This window comes from Lytechinus pictus, chromosome 17 (assembly GCF_037042905.1).
Source record: "Lytechinus pictus isolate F3 Inbred chromosome 17, Lp3.0, whole genome shotgun sequence".
In the NCBI taxonomy this organism is placed as follows: Eukaryota; Metazoa; Echinodermata; class Echinoidea; order Temnopleuroida; family Toxopneustidae; genus Lytechinus; species Lytechinus pictus.
The window spans coordinates 27,105,087-27,133,007 of NC_087261.1; the positions used below are offsets into that span (position 1 = coordinate 27,105,087).

A 27,921-nucleotide genomic window follows, 5' to 3' on the forward strand; every position below is an offset into this window, starting at 1 on the left:
ATTTCGCAAAATGTCGCATTTTACGATTTGAGGTAGGAAATTAACAACCTTTATGCAAATTCCCGAATGAAATATTTCGCTGGAGTATTCTTCAAAGTGTTGTCTTTCAGCTGGGCATGACAAAAATTTAAAATCTGAAATTGCCCAAAATGACTTTTGGCGCACTTTTGTTTCGCCCCGGCCCACTGTGCACCGTCGCGAAAGACTGTGCCATCAGCGACTGGCGCTCGAGTCTAAAAACTTTACTTTAAATAACGACATTGTAATACCAGATATAGCCTAACCTTTTCATTGATGCATTGTACGCCAATGTCGCCAAAAAATATAATATAGAACGAAAGCCTGAACTTCGTCTTTTTGTATGGTATACTCCATGTATGTACTAATATTTTTTTTTTAAGAAAATTTGTAAAAAAAGTCATCAAAAGTATTCATGAAAAATACTTCAGTTTGACTTTACAGTATGCATAAGCGCCTCAATGACAAGCTCAATCGCTCCGCTCCCTCGCTTTCAATTTTTTTCGAAAAAAAAATACGAGCCCGCACCCCGTTAAAAAAAATCTGCGTTCGGCTTTGATTAGTAGTGCTATGCTCTCCAGTTTCCCAAGAAATTAATGCACCCTGTTGTGCCGCAAGTAATGAGAGGGAATGAGGCGCCCAGGAAAGTTCCACCCCTCAGGGCTATGATCTATCACCGTTGCTCTTTAGATTAATCAGTACGTTTTGCACGAGCCTGATGGACTAATTCATTTGTAGTTTAGGTCTAAGCCTAAAAAAGGGAATGGGCTTCACTTACATGTACATTCCCTCATACGAAGAGTTTGGCTGTAATTCAATCGTCACAACAACACTTGAGTCAAGGGATAGCCACTGTCCACACTGTAAAAACTGTAGTTTAAAACTGACACCAATTGGCGTTAATAGAGGACCACACCCTGAGGTGTTAAAATAACACCCTAGAGATTGAACATAACACCAAAGAGTGTAAATGTAACAACCATAGGTGTTGTAATAACACCTATAGGTGTAAAACTAACACCACCAATTTAACACCGGTGTAAAATAACTGGTGTGGTCCTCTATGTACACCGGTTAACACCACAGTTTTTGCTGTGTATACACTGCAAAAACGCTGGTGTTGATTTAACACCAGCCCGAAATAAATTATGTCCACACCAGAGAAGTATTGAAACAACACCAGTTTGGAATCAAACCGATGCTGTTTTAAAGCTAATTGGTGTTGTATAAACAAATTTCTGATGTTAGACCAAAACGAAACTGGTGCTGTTTAACACTTCTCTGGTGTGGACAGATATAGATTTCGGGCTGGTGTTAAATCAACACCGGAGTTTTTGCAGTGTACCATTTGGGATTTGCATGGTCAGCCACCCCCGCCCTCTTTGAGAAAAATAAAACATTCCACGACCCATGCAACATATACGCGAGTATGCGTTGGTGAACTTGTATGTGATTATAAACAGAAAGAGTATGACAAGAATCTTCCCCAGGGAGTGGTAGTTGGTACACGTAATCATAATTTTGGAATAGATTACTTTTCTATAGCATGCTGCGTAAAATTGCGTTAGTATCACTGGTTGTTCTTATTATTAGTGTGATAATAGAGTAATAATAATAACGATAATTATTATTATTGCAATTTTTATTGCTACTATTATCAATAATACTTCTATTCCTGCGTGACCTTTACTGTAATAATGCATAAAATGTTTCCATGGTTTCGGAAGTATGTATTCATTCACTATATTCAATGAGTTTGTGTTGAAAGAGTAAACAGGAAGGGGAAAACAAAGCATGTCGGCATGGAAGTATTATTGGTAATTAATGTCTTAAGATTATCATTGATTCATGAAGTTGTCGTTATTCATCTCTGGTTGTAAATATCAATAACTTTCATTACTTTCAGAAGTATGCTGTTGTGCCAAGAACAAAAGAATTAAGCTTTCTCGAGCTTTATTTTTCTTTATATGTAGGGAAAGCAAAATTGTATTAACGTAAATATTATTGTTTGTATAAAATAATAAAAATGTTTATTTATACGCAGTATAACAATTCGGTGTTGTTGCTATGGGAAAAGAAATGCATGTTTGTTATTAATCCTGTGTGTTGAGAGTGCCTCTGTGTGCAACACTGCTGGCCTTAATTTGTACTCAGAAAAGCTTGCCATTTGTGAAGGTTTTTTTTAATCAATTGTCTGTTCAAAACAGGTTTGTGTGTTTAAATTCTTGATGTTTTGTTTTCTTTTAATGACATTGATTTTGTATATATTCGTGTGAAATCGTAAAAATTGAGATGGTTGTATTTGTCTTATTCAGTGCTTATATACAGTTTATAGGCCTATTCGAGTTTTTTTTTTCTTAAAGGAGAATGAAACCCTTGAAACCAGCTGAATCCATATCAAAGAGAAAAATCAAAGAAACATATTGTTGAAAGTTTGAGGAAGATTGAATGAATAATAAGAAAGTTATGAGCATTTGAATATTGAGATCACTAATGTCATGTAGATCCTCCGATTGGCAATGCGACCAAGATCTGTGATGTCACACACGTACAACTCCCTCATTACTTTAGTACTTATTTCACTTATATTCCCACTTTTATAGAGTCTATCACAAGGTGAGGTGTTCTCTTTATGGGAGGACACGTACAGAGGTTTCACAACATTATATCATTGATGAATCGTTTGTCATATGATTAGAATGAGCAAAAAGAGATGTTTTGGGGTATATTTTCAGTGTCCAAAAGGGGAGAGTTGTTCATCTGTGACATCATAGATCTTGATCGCATTGCCAATGGGAGGATCTCCATAGCATTAGTGATCTCGACATTCAAATGCTCATAACTCTTCTATTGCTAGTCCTATTTTACTCAAACTTTTGTTGATCTTATTCTTTGATTTTTCTGCTTTCACAAAAGCTAACTTGCTCCAAGAGTTTCATTCTCCTTTAAACACTTCCAGGTCTCGTCTTACCAAGAGTTGCGATTGATGGGATTAAACCTCAAATAATATGGACATCCAACAATGTCATAATTTTGTAACAGGAAATTTGCGCAATAGCTAGTTTTCGCATACAGGGAAACATCTTTCTTTATAGATTTTAAGTGTGTGCGACAATCGATGCATAAGAGAGTATTTTTTATGATGTGGTTAACTTATGTTCCGTACAAAATGTTGATTGTTAGAAATTGCAGTTGCATAAAAATGATCCACATTATGCTGCACTCAACCGGGTGGTGTGTATGGGTACCCGGCGGGATTAATTCCTTGAATGTATTGGTTCATGGTTCATGGTTCATGGTTCACTTATTTGTTCTTTTTACAACATTTTGTATGGAACTTAAGTTAACCACATCATAGAAAATACTCTCTTATGCATCGATTGTCGCACACACTTAAAATCTACAATGTATAAAGAAAGATGAGATCATATTCAAAATATATACATGTATGTCCGGATGTCCTTTTGTAAACAAAGGTTGGGGGGGGGGGCAACGAATGTGTGTATATACATCATATCTAGAAAACATTTTGAAGAAACATGCCTTTAAGACATAAGCATTGGTATTACTGGCTTTCCATAGTTGTGGTTGATCGGATCAATCGCATCTCGTAGACGGGGCCCTGGTATTTTCTATGGGCATACTTGTTTTTCTTGGCATGAAACTTTTTTGTTTCAATTTTATATTAATAAAAAATGTTATTGAAAATAAAATGGGGATGTTTTACATGTACGACAAATCCGTTCTATTGTTCTGTAGAAGAAAAATCAAATATTCGAGGGAGTTTAAAACGATTTATAAACAAATGTTGGATGATAGATTGGAAATAATTCTTTTCAGATCAATACACATTTTTGGTGTAAAGTTTAGTGACCTGTTTGTGTATTGGAAACAACTGCTATAAATCCACTCTGCGCATGATCATGATCATGACTAGCTTTTGGAACTAAAATACAAATATAAGACTTCCAGTCTGACTTTAAATCTTCAAAATGGGTTGTCTGAGATACGGACAGAAAAATGTGCCAAAAAGTCGTAGGAAATACAAATTAATTCGCATGCGACTAAAATGACTAGATGTTAGTCTGGTTTCCTTATTTTCAAATCGTTACTATTAGATATGAATGTTTGGGTAGTCATCATGAAGCATAAAATGTGTAACTATCAAAATATATTGATATAAATTGTCAGTCTTACCATTTTTTTGCAAAAAGGTGCTTTAAATTTCCGAGGAATAAAGAAACAAGACGAGTGTTTAATATTGAATAATACTTCTTGATGTGCAATTTATTAAACAATTGCCAATTTGGTTTGGAATGATATTTGGTAGATATTTAAGTGCCTTTGTTAGAAATCCGTGTAATCGATGTTTGGAAATTAGATAACGATAGAGCTTAAAAATCGCATTTGCAAAAATTATTATATTCACAGGCATTGGGATTTGCCAGAAATACGAAGTTAGTCCGCAAATAAAGAGTGGATCTTTGTGTACACGCCAATTGTAGTTGATTTGTGTTCAGCGTTTTGGTAACGCCAATTCTGCAGATTTGGGGAATTACACTTTATTCGCAAAATTTATATGCGAGTTTCTTAGAATGGCCCACACAACGAGAGCCTTGAATCTTAAATGTTTATGGTGATTTACATGTAACATTTGAATGTATTTTAAAGGGCAGAGGGCGAACTGATGTGTTAATCATTCTAACATCTCGTTTTAATGTGTGTGGTTGTGAGCAAATGTATTTCATTGATCATAATATATTGACTATTTATTATACGTTTGCAATTGAGGGTGTACTCTAGGCTGAACATAACATGATTTAAACAGATAATTAAATGAAATTATACAAGCAAGACATTGAAACCTGAATCAAAATTTGACATGGATTAACACAGATATGAGATTTCCAAGTTTCGCAGTATTTCAGTGAAATATGCATGTCTCATGAATTTGCAATGAGTGGGCTGATGATGTCATATCTACACATTATATTTATTGCATGAAATTGTATTCATTTAAATTTCCTCTTCAAAGAATGTAAAACATAGATCATCAGTACTGAAATTTGTGTTATTGCAAAAGTGGTATTCATTTCAATTCAAATAAACATTTATTTTCTTCCATTTTCACAAGATATAAATTTACAATATAATCCATACAAAATCATTTACAATATAATCTGTACAAAATCGTATGTCATGCACACACGCAAAATGAAAATATTATTTTTATGAAACATGGCATCATAAGCCCACCTAATGAATAATCACGACAACATTTCTTTCACAGATATTGCCAAACCTTAACATGTCATAGCTTCGTTACTTCAGTTATATTTTTTAATGGAATTTTTCCGCGCTTAGCGCATTTAGTTTAACTCTGCTTATAAAGAAGTTATGTTCAGCCTGGGTATCCCCACAAGTAGAATACAATGTGTTTGTAAAAAGGAAATCTATAATGTATATATGCCTATTCATTTAATTCGCATGATATAATGTTGTAGCAGCTGACTGCATATGACGTCACATGATAATGATGCTGCTGCAATGTACTGTAAATAATTATGATCAACTTTCAAAACTTACAACTCTTGGGTCGAAGGCACAGCTGCAAACATGTTTGTTGGAAATTATATGACACCTAGATATATCCTTGTCATTTGTTGGTTGTTTGATGTCGACCATTCACTCTTACAAAAAAGTTGGTTGGAATAAAAAGAGAAAAATCCAACAAGAAAAACACTGAAAATTTCATCAAAATCGGATGTTGAATAAGAAAGTTATCACATATTAAAATTTCCCTTAATTTCACAAAACAGTTATATGCACATCTTGTTCGGTATGCAAATGAGGAGACTGATGAGGTCATCCACTCACTATTTCTTTTGTATGTTATTATATGAAATCTTCTGATTTTCTATTCAATGTCGAGTGAAACAGTTTTAAATTCCTCCCTGAACATGTGGAATTAGCCTTGTTTAATATTATATGACTCTGTCAAGTTGGTCCTTATTGTCAAATCTGTAAAAATTGAAATATTGTATAATTCAAACAATAAAAACCAAAATAAATAGTGAGTGAGGGATACCATCGACTGTCTCATTTGCATTTCACTGAGTTGTGCATATCACTGTTGTGTGAAAAATAAGCGAAACTCTAAAATGTCATAACTTTCTTATTTTATATCCGATTTTGATGAAATTTTCAGCAATATGCTAATTTGATTTTTTATCTACATAATTATTCAAATCAACTTTTTTCTGGGATGGACTTGACCTTTAAATTACGTCATTGCCCATGCAATTTTGGACCCATTCATGGAGCAGTTTTGGATCCATATGATTTTGCCCATTGCACGCGCGCGCCAACACCACCGGCAGGACACATTAAAACACACTCGCATTTACAGTGCACCTGTGTGTATATACGTGACAACCAACAGACTGACAGACACTTCTGCATTAAAATTTTTAAATGCAAAATTACTATTTTTAGGTGTCATATAAAACAAGTAATGAATGTTCTTTTCGTGAAATGGACAGAAAACTTCTATTCGGTGAAAGTTGAAATGAGTGATCATTCAACTCAACTACGCCTCGTTGAATGGATAATTTCATCTTTTACCTCATGAAGTATTCTGTCCATTGATCTCATGAATATGGATTATTTGTATATTATTGAATGCCTTTCAGCCTACCTATTGTAGTCTAGAAGATGATACACGTTCTATTGGGATGATCGGACATATTTGTTTTTTGATTGGCGTTATTTTGATGCTTTAACCATTGCGTGTGCTCACTAAACTACACAGCAAAAACTGTGGTGTTAACCGGTGTACATAGAGGACCACACCAGTTATTTTACACCGGTATTAAATTGGTGGTGTTAGTTTTACACCTACAGGTGTTATTACAACACCTATGGTTGTTACATTTACACTCTTTGGTGTTATGTTCAATCTCTATGGTGTTATTTTAACACCTCAGGGTGTGGTCCTCTATCAACACCAATTGGTGTCAGTTTTAACACCACAGTTTTTACAGTGAACATACTGACCCTGCTGTACATTACACTGTCAATGAATTCATTCTTGAAATAGTCCGTTACATCTGCACTCTGGATAATACGGTATCTAAGGATTATATACTTGGATACATATATGTTCTTTAGAGACGTATCGACTGCATGATGTACATTTCTTCATATTATATTCAAGTACTAATCATCTTTCAATAAGGGCCCTGGTGAAAATGAACAAATGCTGTCTCAGGCTATAAGTTCTTTTTAAATATGCAAACTAACTAACCAAATTAATGGATAATCTTATTGTAGCGCTACGATTGACCAGAATGCAGTCACGTGATTGCCTGTAATTAAACCCATCAATCATAATGTGATGTCCTGCGTTTCCCTAAGAAATCATCTTAACTCAAGAAAAAGTGTTTCCCCCTTTAAACATACTTTCACAGCTTTTATCAAAGGAAAAGCATTTGGCAGGACCGTTCTCTATACACTAATTGGCTATCAGCCATGCAAAGGGGGGGGGGGGGGGAGAAAAAAAGAAAAAGAAGGGAAAAGAGAGGAGAAAAATAGACTGAAGGGAAACATAAGAGGAGGAAGACGAGTGAATAAAATATTAGATGAGGTGAAGACTTGGAAAATAATTTTAAAAATCTTTCATGTCACTGTATAAATGCAAGTCGTGCTTGAGTGAGCACATAAAAAGACAAAAAGGTCCTAGAATGATACATGTATTGGGAAAGTGTTCTGGTAGCCATGGCGTGAATAAGAATAATAATAATAATGATAATATTAATAGTAATAATAATAAGACTAAATAATGATAATAATTATAATAATAGTATAATGATAATATCAATTATAATAATAATAAAAATAATAATAATGATAACCTCAAAAATTATTGTAAGCATGCTAAATTTTCAGCCATTTGGCTGCCATGTATACAACTGAATTTGTAAAATAAAATACCATTATTGAATTTGAATTCGAATATTAATGATAATAATGATAATATTAAAAATAATAATAACAATAATAATAATAATAAAATAATACGATAAATTTCGCAAAATGTATATCTGCATACGAATGTAAGCAATGGTAAAATGTTGTAAAGATGTTGTAATTATTATTAAGAGCATTAAATGAATAAAGACAGCACCATTACTGAACCTTAACGAAACGATTCCTGTGATTTTATTTTTGTTTAAGTGGGCGTACTTTTTTTCTGATGCGTTTGTCTACCGAAGTTGATGTCATTTATCAATAATTCGATCAAATGAGATGATAATGTGTTGCATTATATACTCGCAGGGGCGGCGGAGTGGAGAAAAGGGGGAGGCACAGGGGAAAAAAGGCACTTTTTCTTTCGAAAAGGGCAAAGAAAATATGACTTATCTACAGTGGCGTAATGGGACAAAATTTTGAGGGGGCTAGATATGTCGTATCACGTAAATTTACAAGAAGTTGCGACCAAGCCAAAATTTTGACATTTTTATAAGGAAAATCAAATTCTGTATTCAGTAAACTATTATTCAGAAAATAATAATTCACCCTTCTCTCTTCCCTTTTCTCTTTTTTTTTCTTAAGAAAATTGTTTTGAAATGGATTTTAATGCAACCCTTGTAGGATTATTACGTCACTGACTTCTGGATTCATTCATAGCAGTGACGCCTTACTTTGGCGCAATTTAAAATTTACTTCACTGCAAACAATACCGCCTGATCATCCATGCGTTAACACATACCACACAAATATGGTATCAAATTATTTGGAAGAATATGCCCTTTTCAGACCATATATAATAATTATGTGTTCATTACATTTTTTTTAACTTAATTTTTTGAGATGTCAAGTTTTTTTTTCTCACACGGTATACATGGTATGTAAAGCAATGGAGGGCTTACCTACAATCCTGAAAGTAATCCTGAATATACATTGATCTGTTCTTTGCATTGGGAGTTTAAATGTTTTCGTTAACAATTAAACATCTTTTTCTAGAAAACTCTGAAGAAAAAAACGTCAATATCTTCGCAGTGAACCCCTGACACGTTTAAATAACCCTGTCAAAGATTTTGCAGGTAAGAAAGTAAATTGGCCTTGAAAATCGGGGAATTTTGATGGAACAATATAACCCTCAAAATAAAACTACCTATTCAAACATTACAATAGTTGCAATATTTTCAGAGGAGCAGTGGCTTCCAATCTCCCCCCCCCCCCTTCCACCAAAACATTTTGTCATTCCCAGTGTAGACTTCGTACTCCCTTCGCTTGACGACTATACTGATAAAGTAAACCTGTCCGAAATGTGTATATGGCAGGTGACGCGGAACGGTTTTTAGATGTGGACGGATTTGACAAAAGTGTGAGGGTGCGTAGATGAGGGTGTGTGGGGGATGTAAAGAAATAACAATTACACTGCAAAAACGCCGGTGTTAATTTAACGCTAGCCTGGTATCTATATCGGTCCACACCAGAGAGGTGTTGAAACAACACCGGATTAATGTTGCTAACACCAATTTGGCATTTAAGCAACACCAATTAGTGTCAAACCAATGTCGGTTTGATTATTAACTGGTGTTGTTTCAACGCTTCTCTGGTGTGGACCGATATAGATACCGGGCTGGTGTTAAATCAACACCGGTGTTTGTGAAGTGTAGATGGAATTATTATTATTTTTTTTTTACTTGGTTTTATTGAAGAACTTTGGGGATTAATCCCCTCTTTCCCCCGACCTCATAGGAATAACAGGGCTTTGAGTTCATCATGGAACTATTAAAGGGATGGTCCGGGCTGAAAATATTTATATCTTAATACATGTACATAGAGTAAAATTCACTGAGCAAAATGCCGAAAATTTCATCAAAATCGGATAAGTTTAAAGTTTAGCAATATTTTGTGAAAACAGTCGTCATGAATATTCATTAGGTGGGCTGATGATGTCACATCTCCATTTTCCGTTTTCTTATGTTATTACATAAAATCATAATTTTGTCATTATTTCATACTTGTGTGAATAATATGTCTCCCTTATAATGAAATAAGTTGCAGCAATAAATATCTAATACACTTAATCAGTTGTCAATCCAATTTTTCTAGTTCTTGGAGGAAAAAAATTGAATAAACCTAATTTCATATAATAAAATACAAAAGAACAAGTGGAGGTGTGACATCATCAGCCCACCTAAAGAATATTCATGACGACTTTTTTCACAAAATATTGCGAAACTTTAAAATTCAATAACTTTGTTATTTATTATCCGATTTTGATGAAATTTTCGGCATTTTGCTCAGTGAATTATAATCTATTGATAAAGCTATACATACTTTCGATGGGGCTTCGTAGATTTATAGCTCTTGGGCCCGTAATACAAAGCTGAGCAATGATCGGAGAACATCTTTCTACGATCGTTCGCTCGCATTGACTACAACGTTCGATTAATCCTGAAAATCAATTTTACGATTAATCGCCGACTTTTTGTGTTACGGGAGCCTTGTCAATATTAGTTTATTGGTCAAAATGATTGGATTAGCGCCTATTTGCGTAGGAACATTTACTGAAGAACGTGGATGGTCAATGACTACAAGGTATGTCAACAAATTTCAAAAGACCCTAAAAGGGAATTACGTCGAACTTTTCACCCTGGCCCTTGATTAACGGGCGGCATTGGTGCTGGTGGAAAGATTTGCAAAAAATCGATATATTTGATAACAACTTTTATCGACCTCTAGACTCTTATAGGACACTGTAAAAAAAAAATATTGGGTAAAATTTTTACCACCACGATGTGTGTCCAACCAATCTGGGGGCAGTATTTTACCCATGCGGGAAACATATTGTCCAGTAATGTTTAAAAAAATAAGCAGCAATTACTTTAGAATGGGCAAAATTCTCATCACACTGGATAATTAAAAATGCCCAAAAGAAATGCCCAGTGTTGGTTGGACACAAAATTACCCTCATGGAGCACTTTTACCCAATACCTTTTTAGAGTGGAGGTTTATGCCCCTTTATAGTATCGTGCGGTTCATTGAGAAATTCAATATTCGTTTCAAATTGCAGAAATACACGATTTTACCAGGATTTTGTTTAAGGCCTTAAGCCGTTACTCGCATAAAGCTCCTGAAACAGCGGAAGGGGGGGGGGGGGGGGGCTATTTTTTCTCGAAATACTCAATTTAGAGAGCTGTGTGTGTATAATGAATATAGATAAACCCGAACCCCTCCCCCTCCGGCGCGTATGGTAAACTGGGATTATTTATGTCTGAGATAAATCGTTAACGTCGCCATCCGAATAGCGTGAGTTAGGACATGGTTGAGAAAGGATTACCCCCCCCCCCCAAAAAAAAAAAGGACAAAAAAGAGAGAATTTGATGATTCAGTTTAATGAAATTGAACAGTTGAATAAAAGAAATATATACATATTAATGAATAAGTGGAGCGTTGTGGCCCAGTGGGTTGGTCTTCTGACTTTGAAACAGAGGGTCGTGGGTTCGAATCCTAGCCATTGTGCTGCACTCAACCCAGGTGAGGTGAATGGGTACCAGGCAGGATTAATTACTTGAATGCACTGAGCGCTGAAAGGCAGCTCGAGCTAAAGCCAGGGGGGAGGTAATAACGATAATAAACAATGCGCCTCGGAATAGATTATTTGTAGATAGATGGCGCTATATAAATGCCTATTATTATTATTATTATTAATTCTGAAAAAACAACATTAAAATCTTACCGCCCCGAATAAATGACGAGGATTGAAAGTGCAATGATGCCAAATCAATTTTTTTTTTCATTTTAAGCAGTGCTTAATGCCATTCATTCTGTGATACTGTGTACATATCCTCTGCCGTGAGCTGCAAAACACACATAGTGACGTAACCGTCCAGTTTGATTTGGCCAGCCTCTCAGCCATCGCTTTCCCAAACTTTCCCCCTTTGTACTACCTTTAATCACCCTCATCAAATATTGATATTAATGCTCTAATGAATTTTGACGTTGCATCTCTTTCGAGACCACACAATGACTTTGGGATGATGCAAGTTGTACATCGGGAATTCATGATACAGCTCTCATTATACATACTTCGCACCTGGCTTTTGCACGAACATCTACAGAAACAAAGGAAAAGTTGAAATCTAACGTTTTAAAAATGGGAACAGCAGCAGTCACCCAACGAGGAAATACGGAATAACACTTCGACCTTATACTTCAAGATACTCGGTCTGGAGGAATAGAACATCATAGAATCTTTGGGACGACGACATCTTGGCAAAGTAAGTATACAAGACATAGCCAGATAGATAGATAGATAGATAGATAGATAGATAGATAGATGTAGATAGAGACTTATGGGGTGTTGCAAGAAACTTGCGATCAATTACAAGTCTTTTGGGTTTTTTTTTTGCTCTCTAAATTAATCATAATTATGTTGTGTATTTATTAATTGCAAATTATTGCTTATCTGCTCCTTGAAAGGAGTGTAAGCTGATTTGCTAGAGCTAAAACTGATCTATCAATTGTAAAAATATTTGCGATTGATTGCAAATATTTTCTTGCATTGCCCCTATAGAGAGAGAGAAGGTGAACAAGAAAATGAGAGATATGTATAAAAAAATAAGAAGAGAGGGAAGGGATACCGACGTACAGGGTAAAGAGAGAGAGAGAGAGAATGGAGATATCGAGAGATGGAAACAGTGCAGTCAAATCTTAGACCATTTAATCATGCATCGAGTGATGATTTTACAAGAATTTTATGAGTGCATGCGTGACGAAATTCTTCTATCCTCAGTATATACTTGAACCCGGTGACGCCAAAAATAGTCCTTTATTTTTGTGTGGGAAAAGAAAAAAGAAAACGGCACTCGAGTCTGATTGCGAGTTAAGAACCGTCTCTAGCTTTTCTCTCCTTTTATTTCTAAAAAAAGGGTAAAATAACTTCATTTTATTTAGAAGTTTCTGATTTTGCTGAATGAAAATATCATTATCCTATTGATCTGGATAAATCTTATATTAACTCGTATTAGAACATAATTGTTTGGTCGTAACCAGAGGCATTTAAGGACGTTCTACAGTTAAAGTGTCATTTTCACCAAACTTCGCACAAAGATATTTTAGCACCTGCATATTCCAAATATGCAAAAAATAACATGGGTCGAGGTGCTTGATTTTTTGCTATCCAGCTTTGAAGCTCATCCATTTGCAAGGTCCCGAGAAATACGCAATAAAAATATTTTACGTTTGTAAACCCCACAAGATCACAACACTGAGTGTAAACCTTTATTACTCAGTCAAGATCCATCTAAATTTCACAAAATTTTACATTATAGAATTATATACTTAAAGGAGAATGAAACTCTTGGAGCAAGTTAGCTTTTGTGAAAGCAGAAAAATCAGAGAATAAGACCAACAAAACTTTGAGTAAAATAGGACTAGCAATAAAAGAGTTATGAGCATTTGAATGTCGAGATCACTAATGCTATGGAGATCCTCCCATTGGCAATGCGACCAAGATCTGTGATGTCACACACGTACAACTCTCCCATTCGGACACTGAAAATATACCCCAAAACATCTCTTTTTGCTCATTCTAATCATATGACAAACGATTCATCAATGATATAATGTTGTGAAACCTCTGTACTTGTCATCTCATAAAGAAAACACCTAACATTGTGATAGACTCTATAAAAGTGAGAATATAAGTTAAATAAGTACTAAAGTAATGAGGGAGTTGTACGTGTGTGATATCACAGATCTTGGTCGCATTGCCGATGGGAGGATCTACATGGCACTAGTGATCTCAATATTCAAATGCTCATAACTTTCTTATTATTCATTCAATCTTCCTCAAACTTTCAACAATATGTTTCTTTGATTTTTCTCTTTGATATTGATTCAGCTGCTTTCAAGGGTTTCATAAATAATCCACCATGTCATTCACTGGGTTTGGTGTTAATTAAATATCATGGTCCTCATGAATCATGAATGAATATCATTTTACACAATATACATGATATAGTTTCCGTGGTTCATCCGCTGTTTATTTTCGTTACTTACGTTATTATCAGAATTCAAAAGAGTTTTGTTTATTAATTTTCGCATTTTGAGAAAAGGATAAAGATGAAGAGAATGAGAGAACCGATTCTTGTTCTTTTTGTCATTCCGCATATATGATTAGCCGATTTATGCGAAAGTGCACAATGCCATAAAAATGGTAAAACTATTCAATGTAAATTGTAGGCTATTTATATATAATTTAGAAACCTCGACAAACTGAAACGATCGAGAAAAAAGATCAACACTCCCGTTCGGTGTAGAAATTTTATTTCAACCATCAGAATTCATCATATGCCCGGGGGGTGGGGCCACTTCCACTGACGAGTGGATACCATGCGTGACCATGGGGTCTCGAAAAACACCCTAAACACGTATTTTCCATATTCTGAAAATGCATCCCTTAACAAGTATTGGCGTGTGAAACCCTACCCTTAACAAGTATTGGAAACAAAACGATACTCTTGGCAAATATTCCCTGAAATGAACCCCTAAACAAGTACAGGAATGTTTTATTGTTACGGGTCCTTCGGTCGTCAGCTTTACCTTATTTGGTTTAGTACGACCCCACCTTCTACACCTCGCGCAAATCGGACTCTAAACACGAAGTGTTGGGGTAAAATGGACATCCTTTATAAAACATTTTAATTTTGTTTTATCATTCCCGCAAATTCGACCCTAAACACGTAATTTTCCTAGCGAAATAGACACCCTTTTTTCATTATTTTTGTGTTTTTGACACCCTTATCACGTTACGTACGTAACGTGCCCTATCGTGAAAAGGACATCCTTTTTACGTGTTTTTTTGGTCGCGCATGGTATCCACTCGTCAATGTAAGTGGCCCCCCCCCCCCCGGGGTATTTCGGCTATTGTGTCACCTCTTGAATCCATTTCACTAAAATACCAGGGAATATAAAAATTATGATAATGGGATTTCAACATTTTGTTTACCAAGTTGTTGATGGCACATTCATGCAGATCTAAAGGTTTCATAAAGAATTGTTCTTCATTTTCAGGACGAGCAAACATGTCTGATTCGAATACTCCTGAAGGGCTGGGAAAGTCAACACAGCTGGAAGACAGTGGAGAGGGGAGTGAAAACCACGCCGAATGCTCGGCGACGGATGAGCCGGGAGAGGCGTTGGATAGCACAAAACACGTTCAACTTGTAGAAACGCTGAATTGGTATGGTCTTTCAATTGTATTGGGATTTAATTGGAAAGCAGATAGGCACACAACAAATGACTGCTATAATATTTGAAATGGTGATGGGTGGTGGGGATGAAAACATGATTGGCACGAAGTTGCTGAAAGTTGGCGATGGGATGAAGATGGTGATGGCAATGAAGGAGGTGATGATGGTGATATGATGATGAGGATTATGGTGATGATGATAATGGTGACGACGATGAAGACGACAATGTTGAGAAGGATAGTAACGTTGACGACGGTGATGAAAATGATACCGCTCTGAATGGTGATTTTGATGATGATGTTGATGACGCTGCTGCTGCTGCTGATGATAATGATGAGGGTGATGATGAAGCTATTGATGATGATGAAGGTGATGATGATGATGGTGATGATGATGATGGTGATGATGATGATGATGATTTTGGTGATGCTGATGATGAGAATCTTAGTGAGGATGATACTATGGGATGAAAATATTTGAAATCAAATGACATTCACAATATATGTAAAGAGCTTTAATGATGACGATTGTTGCTGTGTGATGGCGACAGCGACGATGTCAAGGTTAATAATGACAATAATGTTAAGGCAAAACAAACAAGGCCGTTAACATTGTAAATAGTCAAAGGCATCAACGTATTGAGCTTTATTATGATGGTGTAAAATTGTAGGCCCTTTTGTTGAAATTAATTTAGTTCATTAACATTTTTTAAGGCTATCGGATAATTACGAGCGATCAGACGGCATCTGTGTACCTCGATGTGTTCTTTATACACACTACCTGGATTTCTGCAAGAAGCACGACTTTTCTCCATCAAGTGCTGCAACGTTCGGAAAGGTACGACATCTTCGTCGTTCAATGATGAAGATGCTGCTGTTGCTGATGGTGGTGGTGATGATGATGATGGTGAAGGTGATGATGGTAAAGGTGATGGTGAATATGATGATGAAGATGATGGTGATGATGGTGAAGGTGATTATGATGAAGATGATGGTGATGATGATGATGATGGTGATGATGGTGAAGGTGATGATGATGAAGATGGTAAAGGTGATGATGATGAAGATGATGGTGATAATGGTGATGATGATGATGATGGTGATGATGATGATGATGATGATGATGATGGTGATGATGATGATGATTATGATGATGATGATGGTGATGATGATGATGGTGATGATGATGATGATGATGAAGATTTTAATTATTATGTCGTTGATGATGAGAGAGATACGATATGGCAAGAATGATGACGACGATGATGAAGATGATGGTGAAGATAGTGAAGGTAATGCTGATGATGATGATGGTTATAATCATTTGTGTTATCCTGATATGTAAATAAATGTTTGATTTGACGAAAATGTATTTATGCATTCATAATAAACATGTTTCTTTGAGCTAATCATGCCAATTCTGCATTTATAATCACCAAAATAACAAAAAACTTAACAAGTAAACTTCCATCAATATTGTGACTATTCAGTACAAGATTTTAGGCAAAAATACTGGTCAGTGTTCTTAGACGTATTGACCAACTGCTGTGGAAAATAATAATTGATCCGTTTGGGCACGAGTAAGTGAAAGGCGAAATTGTTTCTTTTTTTAGTGATACAATTTCACTCAATGTCGATAAGATTTTCATGGTCAATTTTAAAATGCCGTGAAAGCTTTAATCGGACCTATCGAATCTTATTGCGCTTTTAAATTGTCAACCCTCTTGAATTTCCCTCTTAAATTCGATTTCTAAATTCATCCAGAATATTTATTAAATATTATACATCAACCGTTTTTTGAAACCAACTTGATTAGCATGAATTTACAGATAAAGGGAAATTAAGGAGTGCAGCAATGGCTAAAAGGTATGCATATTATTTGACATTACTATTATTTACTTTTTAGGCGTTTATGATATTTATTTTCAAAACTGATCTTTGGTTTTCCCACATGTGCATTCCATAGATTATTCGACAGAAGTTTCCCAAGTTGACTACCAGGCGTCTTGGTACGAGAGGCCAATCAAAGTAAGAAATATTTCGTTTATTTCCAATATTTATTTCCAACTTCGCAATTGCATCATGGGCAATTTTGGTCAAAAGACCTTTAATTTCTTTCATCATGATAGGCAGATTTCAAAGCAAGATATTGTGTTAGCATGCCTCACATAGCAGAATGAAGAAATTTAATAGGTCTGTACTTGGCCGCACAAAAGCGTTGTTAGCGCTAACAGCATGAACAGTGCACTAATAGAGGCCCTGTTACAACCGGTAAGTGGCGGCGATGCCTAATGTTACAATGTATTGCTTAACATTGAAATAAATGTTTTGACTTATCAATCCGAAAGATGTGACTGAGCTTACTGTTAGCGCTCTGTTTGGCTCACAACGTTTCTGTGCGGTCGGCACATGGTACTTGAACAACACACCAATGAACTCTCTATGAAGGTATTTAATGCATTTCTACTTTGAATGCATTAGCATGTTGTTATAACAATGTTCTTGGTCAACAAAGCTGGTGTTTATCTCATGAAATATTAAACCCTAATGTCACTTTAATAGTACCAATGATCTTCTTCTGATCATGCGCAGAATATTCTGATTAAAATGGAATATGAATGGCTTATTATTTCAGTACTAACGAAATGTCCGTTCACGATTTCTTGTGACTGCAAGTAATGCAAATGAGATCAAACACCTAACATTGATGTTAAAAATGCCGGTTTTAGTGAATCTCTTTTTTTTTTGTTAAGGCGTGGACTTGTGGTCAACCACCTATGCCTCGTCGAGTAATTTCAATTCAGTTCATGTTTAAAAAAATATTTTGAATTTCTTTTCCCATATATCCCAAGAAAGGTCTTAAATCATTCAACAGTTGCAAGCCCAAACTAGGGGGGGGGGGGGGTTAGCAGAGATCGATGTGTGTCAATGATGGAACAGTTATATTTCCCCTACGGCGGCCGTACGGCGAATCGAAAATAACCGTTTTAACATGTTTGTACCAGTTACATATAGTTGGTTGTTTTCGACTCGCCGTAGGGGAAATTTGACTGCGCCATGAACACGATGAATGATCTTGTTTATTAGAAGTTGCAGGTTTATCTAATTCCTATTTTCTTTCATGCCCTGGTATATTGTTTTTTTATAAGCTTACCAATGTTATCAACCCGACAGTCTTTTCTAGTTGCAATTACGTTATTGTAATTCATTTTATTGTTATGTATTTTGATTGTCACTGACAAGATTGAATCTTCGTCATGTGAAGAATGAAAGAAATCCCCTGCTGGTAAAGCCTGTGGGAAGAACAGTTTTTTGAAAAAAAAGTATGCTTGAAATCATCGGAACGTGCAATGACAAATCACAACGCATATTTTTCCTTTGTAGTCTGTTCCACGGGGAAAATCTATTGTCTACCCATCTGTAATGAACATTCGGCTAATGCACCACGCGCCTGCCTGACATAGTTTCTCCTGATGGCTCCGAACACATGGTTAAATAGAATCAGGGACGTTTGCCGAATTCCGAGCTCAATTATTCCTTCCATGCCTTTTATTCTTTTTTTCTTCATTAACTGGTCCTTTGTTTATTGTAGTCCCTTTGGCATGTACATACATACGTCCACGCACATTGCTGTTGTACGATTTCCATTTCAGATACCACTATTACGGGATTGGCATCAAGAGAAGTTCCATCTACTACCATTCAGTGTATTCTGGCCCTGGTCTAACAAGGTAAATCGTTCTGAAAAGGAAAAGTCACGAATTCGCAGTTGATGGTAACTTTTCGAAACCATGAATTTATTACATTCCAAAATGAAAGCACTTTAGGATATCTTTAATGAGGGGGGAATTCAGCAAGTAACCACGTAAGGCTACCTGAAACATTTGGAAGTGCATCTTCGAATAAGCCAACATTCTTGTCCCCGTTACATTGACATGCCATAAAATATTATGGCATCTTTCGCTGTTTGAAATTCCCACAGAAGCTTTGATTTTGATTGGCTAACATGGCCAACGAGCAGCATTGTTACCATGGTATCAACTGTTGAAGGCAGTGTACATTACTAGTAACCATGGTTACTGGTTGTGTAAAGGAAACCAACATTACATCGATGCACGTATCATGTTGTCAAGACTACATAAAGAATGAACATTTCCTCTGCATCATTGACTTTTCCCTTTTAAAAGGTACAATATTTTTTCACCCAAAATTTCATATCAATGGTAAGAATGTAATCTGCCTCATCTGCAGTCAAAGTAGGAATCTGCTACTGCAACAAGGATTAGAAACTTATATGTTTTGAATAATTTTCTTGTTTAATTTATTTCAGATTTTCAGAAAAGAAGCCTAAGATGGAGGTAAGAAAAATATGTCTCCTCGCCCTCCTTTTCTTTTCTTATTGTTGGTGTTCTTCTTCGTCTTTTCTCACATTTTGAAATTCCTTTTTCATCACCCCTTTCATTCTTACACCATTTAATCAGCACCCCTTCATCCTGCTTCCACATCCCTCATCTTTACTTCTTTTCCTTCTTTTTCAATCGTCGCATTATTCATATTATATTTTCTTACTTTTTCCTTCATCTTTTTTCTTTATCTTCTTCTTCTCTTTCTTTCTATTCTTTTCTCTTCTTTAACTTCTATTCTATTCTTTTCTCTTCTTCTTCTTCTTCACTTCCCCAAAACTGCTTTTCATTCTAATACCCCTTCTTCACATTATTTTCCATCTCCTTCGTATTCTTCATTTGTTATTTCTTCCTTTTCCTTCATTTCCTTTTTTCATCTCGTATTCTTCTCCATCTTCTTCATCATCATATTCTTCTTATTTTTCTTCTTCTTCTTTTTCGTCTTTTTTTCTTTTTCGTCTTATTCTTGTACTACTCTTCTTTTTTTTCTGACAATTTTTCTTCCTTTCTTCTAACTTTGAGAAAGACAACAAACAAACCAAGAAATACTTTTTCACAAATACTTATTTTTTATTCATTCATTTTTTTTGCATCACTTCATGTTCCACAGAGGCTTCCCCGGCACAAACAATCCCCCTCTCCGTGTTCTCTGTGACTACAAACGTGATGAAGTTTGTTTTTCCATTTCCAAGTTTTAGTGTGAAATGATGTGTACATAGGTCTATATGAAAAAAAGAGCTTCTATCACACTACAGAAACAGTTATATTATAATGAAAATGAATTTATATTATAATATTTGATTTTCTTTGTTTTATAGGGATCCAACAAGAAGTTCTCTCTTAGCTCCAAGACGGGTACTCTTCTTCCCGAGTACCCGGATGCTCACAACCTCGTTCTCCCGCCAGAGGTCCCTTGTGAAAAGGTAACACGTACTGGCGGATCCAGGAGGGGGGAGCGGGGGGGGGGGGGGGTTGATACAGCCGGCCCATGCACCCCCTTTGAGAGGCACAATTAAAACAATTTAAAGGGAATATGCCGTTAAAACACAAGTGGTGAAAGTGAAGAACCTTTTTGTTTGCTTGTCAAATTTTTTTCGTGGACGAAAAGTCCTTAATTTTTTGGTGCAAACTTTTTTTTGTGATTTTGCTTTATGAAAATCCTGGATCCGCCCTGGTAACACGTTATCATTTCTGAATTATGATCGGTTGCAACTCTTTCTGCAAGGGGCCCCTAATTAAAAAAAATCTCGGATTTGTTTGAGTTAACATTATTCGTTGGGCTATCATCTCGTCAAGGGGTTGGAATGAACGAACGAACGATCGAATGAATGAATGAATGGATGGATTAAATAATGAAATAAGTAAGAATGAATGAATGAATGATGAATGAATGAATGAATAATAATAATGATAAGGCATATAGGAACGCTATACATAGTACATTATATCATAGCGTTTACACTGTAGATCAATTTACAACACTTAAAATCTACATCTATCCTGGATACAAGTACGTTTTCAACTGTTTCTTAAATCTATGAAGAGAAGTTTCAGATCTTAATGAATTAATGAATGAATGAATGGATGGATGGATTGAATAATGAAATAATTAAGAATGAATGAATGGATGAATTAAAGAATGAAATAGGGTTAGTTACCATCTTGTCACGGATCTCCCTTTCCGGAGGACGCCCCATTCAAGAGGACGCCCCATTCAAAGAGAAAAAAAGACTTTTTAGTCACGGGGCATTGTCCCCCAATGCCCCCAATCCTGAGCAAATCAATGTCTATCATTGCATCGTTGAATAGTAAACATGGTAAATTCATTGTGAATCGTAAAGACGCCGAGTTTATCACTTTTATCTCTTTTTCAGGTCGAGATATTCATACTGATGTATCGAACTCACTCCCAACGACTGCTCGATGTCATCGTGTCAAATAATTTTGATGAGGTCAGAAAAAATAACAGTTTAGAATTAATTATCTTATTAATATGACTTTGTTCGAAATTTCATAAACATGATCAAAACGCTAAACCTCCTCATTAAGTTGATTGTTATATTTAGTAAGCTTCTGAACGCTTAAGGTTTTTTTTTTAGTCTGTTGTAACTGTGTGTAGCTAGATTTATAACGTAGATATCCTTAAATGTTAACAGCTATTCCAAAAGATGCTATCAATACACGTAAGAATTTACCGAGTTTATAAGAAAGTTAGTTACTTACTGGAAATACCTGGTATTTTAGCTGATGATTGAAGTACTAGTAGTGTTTACTCCCTATTATGAACGTCATTCGTTTGAGTTGGAACTAACACGAAATGTGCACGATAAAACGCTTTTCATAGTCAAATTGCAATCATAATGATTTCATTTAACAGAGATACATTATTAACTGATATTCTCTTTTCACAACTTTATACTAACTTGATAACTTGAGGGGCACCCCCCCCCCCCCCAGATGGTGTCAAGAGGTGAAGACAGTGTATTCGAGTTTTAAACTATTCGGAACGGGTCATTTTCTTTGTTGTCATATTTTTCAATGATTCTGTATTCAATTTCAGGTTCAGAATTTTCTTCTTCATTTCTGGCAAGGCCTACCCCCTCATTTGTCCTGTCTGCTGAATTATGACGTCATCATTGACGTCGTAGTACTTTGCGATTCCATTCTGTACAAGGTATGTGACACTTAAGCTTCGAGCATTATTTATTTTATAAAATTCGAAAAAAAAAGATGGTGACTGCCAACTCTATGGAAAGTCAACTCAGTCATAATTCGTATGCAGTCATGCCGGGAGGTCTACGCATCATGTTCACAATGGTTTAAACCTGTCGTGTGGTCCAGTGGATAGAGCATTGGACTCATAATCGCAAGGTTGTGAGTTCGAATCCAAACTCTGCCATTGTCTCCACTTTGATAAAAAAGGACCCGAGAGTGATGTCTGTAGTCTATAACGTCAGCCACTATGACTGATTAACCTAGACGTAAAATGTTTCATAGGTAATTGGTTATATACCAGCTTGGCGTTTACCAGCAAAATGCTGTCCTGCCGAGTTCCTGAGGGAGTTACCACAAACAGAAACAGAAACAGAAACCTCAGATTGAGGATGTCGATATGTAGTACGGGTACGAATTATGGCTGCGTTGGCTTTCCGTATAAACATCACTATCAATTAAAAACAAATCTGAAGCACGAATCTAAACAGAACACATTTTTATAAAACTTATTATTAGCATTATGATGCAAATTATATGATGCTTTAGATGAATGTCCAGTTTCCCATGTAGCCTTGGAAGCAAATCGGGGTCCTGTTGCAATCGAACTCGTCACTTGCAAACAATCAAAATCACTTGTGGTTTCTTAAATTTTCTGAAAGGCCTACCTCGCTCAATATCTGTGACATACATGGCCCTGGAAAGCGCGGGGGGCTGGGGGTGTTGCGTGTACGAGGCCGTTCTCATTACGCTTTGTAAAGCTAGTTCACTGGAAACCGATTCAGGAAACCAGTTTGGAAGATCGCTTTGCAAGCGTTCCCACGTGATCGCACGAAAGTGGTTTTCAAAATCACTTCACGTTAAGCGAAGCAATCATGTTGCTATGGAAACGCTCTTAGTAGTGAGAACGGTGTCTATTATTATCTATGGGTAGCACCCCTGGAATTCTGGTAGGTGTGACAAACTGGATAAAAAAAAATAATATAAAAAAATGACTTACATTTTTTGTGGAGAGCTCCTTTTTTCTTGTAAAATTTCTTTGGATAAACCCCCCTTTTTTGCTTGTTAAATTTACATCAGCACCCCAGTGCCCTGGTAACATAAATGTTTATACTTTTCACTTGCAGTTCGTCTTTGTTTACTCAAAAGTGCATTATTGTCTACTGCAAATTTTCTAAATAATCATTAAAAATACTTTGTGGTATTTGGCAGTTTATTCGAGCATTCCAATACAATTTTATCCAAGTCACCTACATTACTTCTTATTCATCTAAGGTTCTCAACGACGTTCTAATCCCAACGGTCATCCAAGATATTCCCGAGAGGTATGTCGATTAAATTTTTTTCTACTAAGATTATTTTTGTTCTAGTATGAATTTTGATTTCAGGATATTTCTTCCGGCAAAATTACCCATTGTCACACTATTGAACTCAAAGTCAACTCAATTCTGTTATTCAGTTTCCATTTAAAAGTTATATAAAGTAATATATATCAGATACAAATGAAAGGAATTACATTTTAAAGAAAAGTCTGTAAAATAGAGCTTATGGAGATGAGGAGGGGGGGGGGGGGTTCGACTAATAGCAATGTTTGCAAAGTGTGGATCCCCCTTGAAATTATGAAAGTAATTGAGTACCTAATATTGTACATGCGTATATAATAAATAAAATAAAAATGAAGAAATTAAAAGGTGGATATAGCCGCTTTTAATTGATCACTAAGTAATGAAACTGAACAAAGGGAAAACTCAATCCTGGATTAAAGGGGCTTGAAAAAACCGCGGCTTAAGCCTTAAACAGCGTAACTACAGGTACCCAATCTACCTTATCAAGGTAATAGAGGGATTGCGATCCTGGGGGGGGGCAGTACCCCCCCCCCCCCCATTTTTTGAAGCACCGAAAAGTGTCCTTTTTTACGCAAGAAAATTGCCCCCTCACGAATGTATACTTTGCCCCACAGCATTTGCAATACTTTTGCAAATTCCAATGAAGAAACAGCATCATTGGTAAGAAATAAAATAAAAAACATTCTCATTTTTATAATTATGTTACTACTAATGAAGGAAAAAAAATGTAAGAATAATCCTACATGCATCAAGTTTAATGAGCCATGTGAGTGGGGGTAGATAAATCGTTTTTTTATTTGTTTTAGTTAGTGCCCTTTACGAAAGAAAATGTGTCCTTCTTTTCACTATGCCCCCCCCCCCTCCCCTCACTTCCAACTTCGCTCCGCCGCTCCTGGAGGTGATGCAGCACAATGTAGATTAATTTCTTGCTGAATTTAATTACGCCATGGCTGGGATTCGAACCTATGATCATCTGAAATTCCTGCGACTAATCCACAGCGCTTCATAATAATGGAATGTTTGTTTGTTTTTGTTTGATTTGGTTTGTAACCCTGCAGCCTTCAAAATGAGATCAGATTGTTCGCAAGAAAACTTCCAGTCTGGCTTGAGATGTCCCTAGACCAGATCCCAGGAGAAGTCAGGAAAAAGAAAATGAAAGGTATAAGTCTTAGAAAAATTCGTTTGATGACCGACGATTTATTCGAAATTCATTTCAGTTTCGTCATGTTTAAAGTTACCTAATAAGCACAAAATTATAAAAAAAATTACCCTGCATAATCATCAAAGTGAAAAAAATAGTCACGAAACGTCGTAATACCTGTCCAGATATCAGCAGAAGCCAAGAAAAGGAAAATGAAAAGGCAGTATGAGAAATATTACATTTTGATTACTGATGATTTATAAAGGAAAACTATAAAGCACTAAATTTATAACGTTGACCAAATACAAACCAAAACAATCCCGAATAAAATTCAAGTCAACGAAGAAACGTAATAAAGTGTGTTGACTGAACGACACGGTCCCCTGTTGTGGTAACCATCCAATTACTGTAAATATGGTTGAAGGCTCAACACTGAGCCAATCAAGAACCATGGTTTCCATTGTGATTATCGAAATAAGTTTACCATAGTTTAGTCTTAGTGCTGCGGTAACCACTCCACGGTAAACTTGAGTTTGATTGAAATTAATGTTTATATATTTTTTTTCATGACAGTTGTTGGAACGTTTGTTCAGAGCCTCCGACGTCAGATGTCATTCATTCATCTTGCACAGGTAACCACGTACCCCACCCCGCTCTTACCCCCCCATAGGCGGCGGAAGCGGTGGGGGCGGGGGGACGTGTCCCCACTAGCGTACCTACGGGGGGGGGGGCAGGGGGGCACTCTGCCCCCCTGACGAGTCACAACCCATGCAAAAACGTATCTGTACCCCCCCCTGACGGGCTTGAAAAACCTTTTTTGCCCCCCCCCTGACGAGCTTTAAGACCTTCAATGGTCCCCTGACGAGCTTGAAGACCTTTTTTTTTTTTTTTTTTTTTTTTTTTTTTTTTTTTTGCTTGTCAAATTTTTTCTGGTACGAAATCCTTTATTTGTGATCGAAGACCTTTTTTTTTTTTTTTTTTTTTTTTTTTTTTTTTTGCTTGTCAAATTTTTTGGCTGACGGTTTTGCCCCCCTGTGGAAAATCCTAGGTACGCCACTGCGTGTCCCCCTTTAAATTTGTTGTTGTTGTTTGCTTGTCAATTTTTTTTGGTGGTTCCTCCCGGGAATTTTTTTGGTACGTGGATAACCTTCTTTTTTTTTTTGCTTGTCAAAAAATTTTGGTGGCCCCCCCCCCCTAAAATTTTTGGCTTCCGCCGCCAATGCCCCCCCCCTCCGAAAAATAACCAAACTGTTTACTGGAATAAATTTCCACTATTGATTTAGTTATGCGTGTATACTTTACTACCATTGAAATATCTTAGAAAGTCAAAAAGGGGCCTAAGCTTTCGATCCTAGCAGAATCTTCGTCGGAGGCAAAATGACAAACATATAAAGTGGAACAACCATAATATAGACCACAAACAAGCTACAGCAACACTAGAAACAAGGAGACAAAAGGGGCATTAGTGAGTAGAGAAGACCAATCAGGTTAGTGAAGGGGATGAAAGAAAAGGAGTAGGCAGACACAAAGGGAAGTTAGTGTAAGTAAGGCCAATAAAAGACCTCAAGCCAAGAGGGATTGAAATAATGAGGCAGGCAACATCAAACAGGATCTGGAACAAAACAGTGATGATGGGATGAAAAACAAGAGAATTAGTGAGAGGTGGGTCAAACAGGTTACAAAGAAAGGCTTAATAAACTGGTGCATAAGAGTGGGGGAAAAAAGAAAAAGAATGGGGAACAACTGATAATGTGCAAAAGACATATAAGTATATATGATAAAGCATTAAACAAACTAAGAGAAGAAGGTAAGTGTAAATATGTGTCTATAAGTGATATGTATATAAATATATCCAAAAAAGAAATGTATATGAAAAAATATAGAAATACACATATGGTGTAACTGATATTGTAATCCGCTAGGTGTGACGGGAAAAAAACATAAGACTATATAGTAGGAAAAAAAAAAGGAAAAAAAAAAATAAAAAACCTGTGTATGTGAAAAAGAGGAAGCAAATTGCCTAAAAAGGTAAAAGCAAATAAAGAAGAGAGGGGGTGTATTATGAAGAAACCATAGTATACATGTAAATAAGCAAATGTGGTAAATCTAAAAGAGGTGAGTGGAGAAAAAACAAATATATATATATTTATATATAATAATTATTATATCGCCTGAATAAGGAAGGAAAAATTGGAGCTGAGCTTGTATGAGATATGGGAGGAAAGTGGAGTAAGAAACTATAATATAACTATTCAAAAGAGCTGAGGGGAAAAATTATATGTATATATAAATTGAAAGTGGATAGGAAAGAAAAATCAGTCGTTCCCCTCTTGGATGTTCAGGCCATGAGGTTGGGTGGTGCGAAGTCGTCTCATCCAGAGCTTCTCCCTGCTAGTACGGCACTGGCGTAAATCCGTGTTGAGGGGTGGGGGGGATGACTGAAATATTTTGGCTTTTTTTTTTGTTATCATGTTTTTAGATATGCAAGGAATTGTAATTGATATGTCCACAGTGGCAGACCGTGGGTCACGGCATTGTGGGGGCACCAGCAAAATTTTCGAATCACTGAGTGAGCGCGCGAAGCGCGCTCGGTTGCTAGTTATTCTGACCTAATAGAGACATTTTAAGGACAATGTCATTGAACGGATATGTATCTCACTGATCAAATAATGCGAGCGCGAAGCGCGAGCTGAATTTTTTATATTCACACCTAAGAAGGGACATTATAATCAAATTTGTGTAATCATGATAGGTACCTGTCTCGCTAAACAATGCGAGCGCGAAGCGCGAGCTGAAATTTTCGTATATTTTGACCCCAAACAGCGAGATTTTAAGGAATATATTTTAGGAATCCATTAAGAGTATGCATATCTCACCATAGTCATCTAATGCAAGTGCCAAGCGCTTGCTGATTTTATTAGAATTACATCTGAACACATGAAACACTTTTTGTACTCATTGCAATCATGATTATCATACGCATCTCACTAATCAAATATTGCGAGCGTGAAGCGCGAGCTGAAAATTTAGATA

At 36.1% G+C, this 27,921-nt stretch overlaps 1 protein-coding gene across 1 annotated transcript in view; it reads left to right on the top strand.

Annotated features, from left to right (window-relative positions):
* The first annotated feature begins 12,052 nt into the window (after positions 1–12,052).
* The window catches only part of LOC129280933 (DNA-binding protein RFX6-like), a 31,342-nt gene continuing 15,473 nt past the window's right edge, over positions 12,053–27,921 (top strand). The window contains exons 1-12 of the mRNA XM_064112361.1: positions 12,053–12,311; positions 15,109–15,277; positions 16,001–16,124; positions 17,253–17,314; positions 18,940–19,017; positions 19,617–19,644; positions 20,508–20,612; positions 21,564–21,641; positions 22,250–22,363; positions 23,677–23,726; positions 24,806–24,906; positions 25,462–25,520. Of these exons, the coding sequence (XP_063968431.1) occupies positions 15,120–15,277; positions 16,001–16,124; positions 17,253–17,314; positions 18,940–19,017; positions 19,617–19,644; positions 20,508–20,612; positions 21,564–21,641; positions 22,250–22,363; positions 23,677–23,726; positions 24,806–24,906; positions 25,462–25,520 (957 nt within the window). The 5' untranslated portion in view covers positions 12,053–12,311; positions 15,109–15,119. The remainder of the gene's footprint in view (positions 12,312–15,108; positions 15,278–16,000; positions 16,125–17,252; positions 17,315–18,939; positions 19,018–19,616; positions 19,645–20,507; positions 20,613–21,563; positions 21,642–22,249; positions 22,364–23,676; positions 23,727–24,805; positions 24,907–25,461; positions 25,521–27,921) is intronic.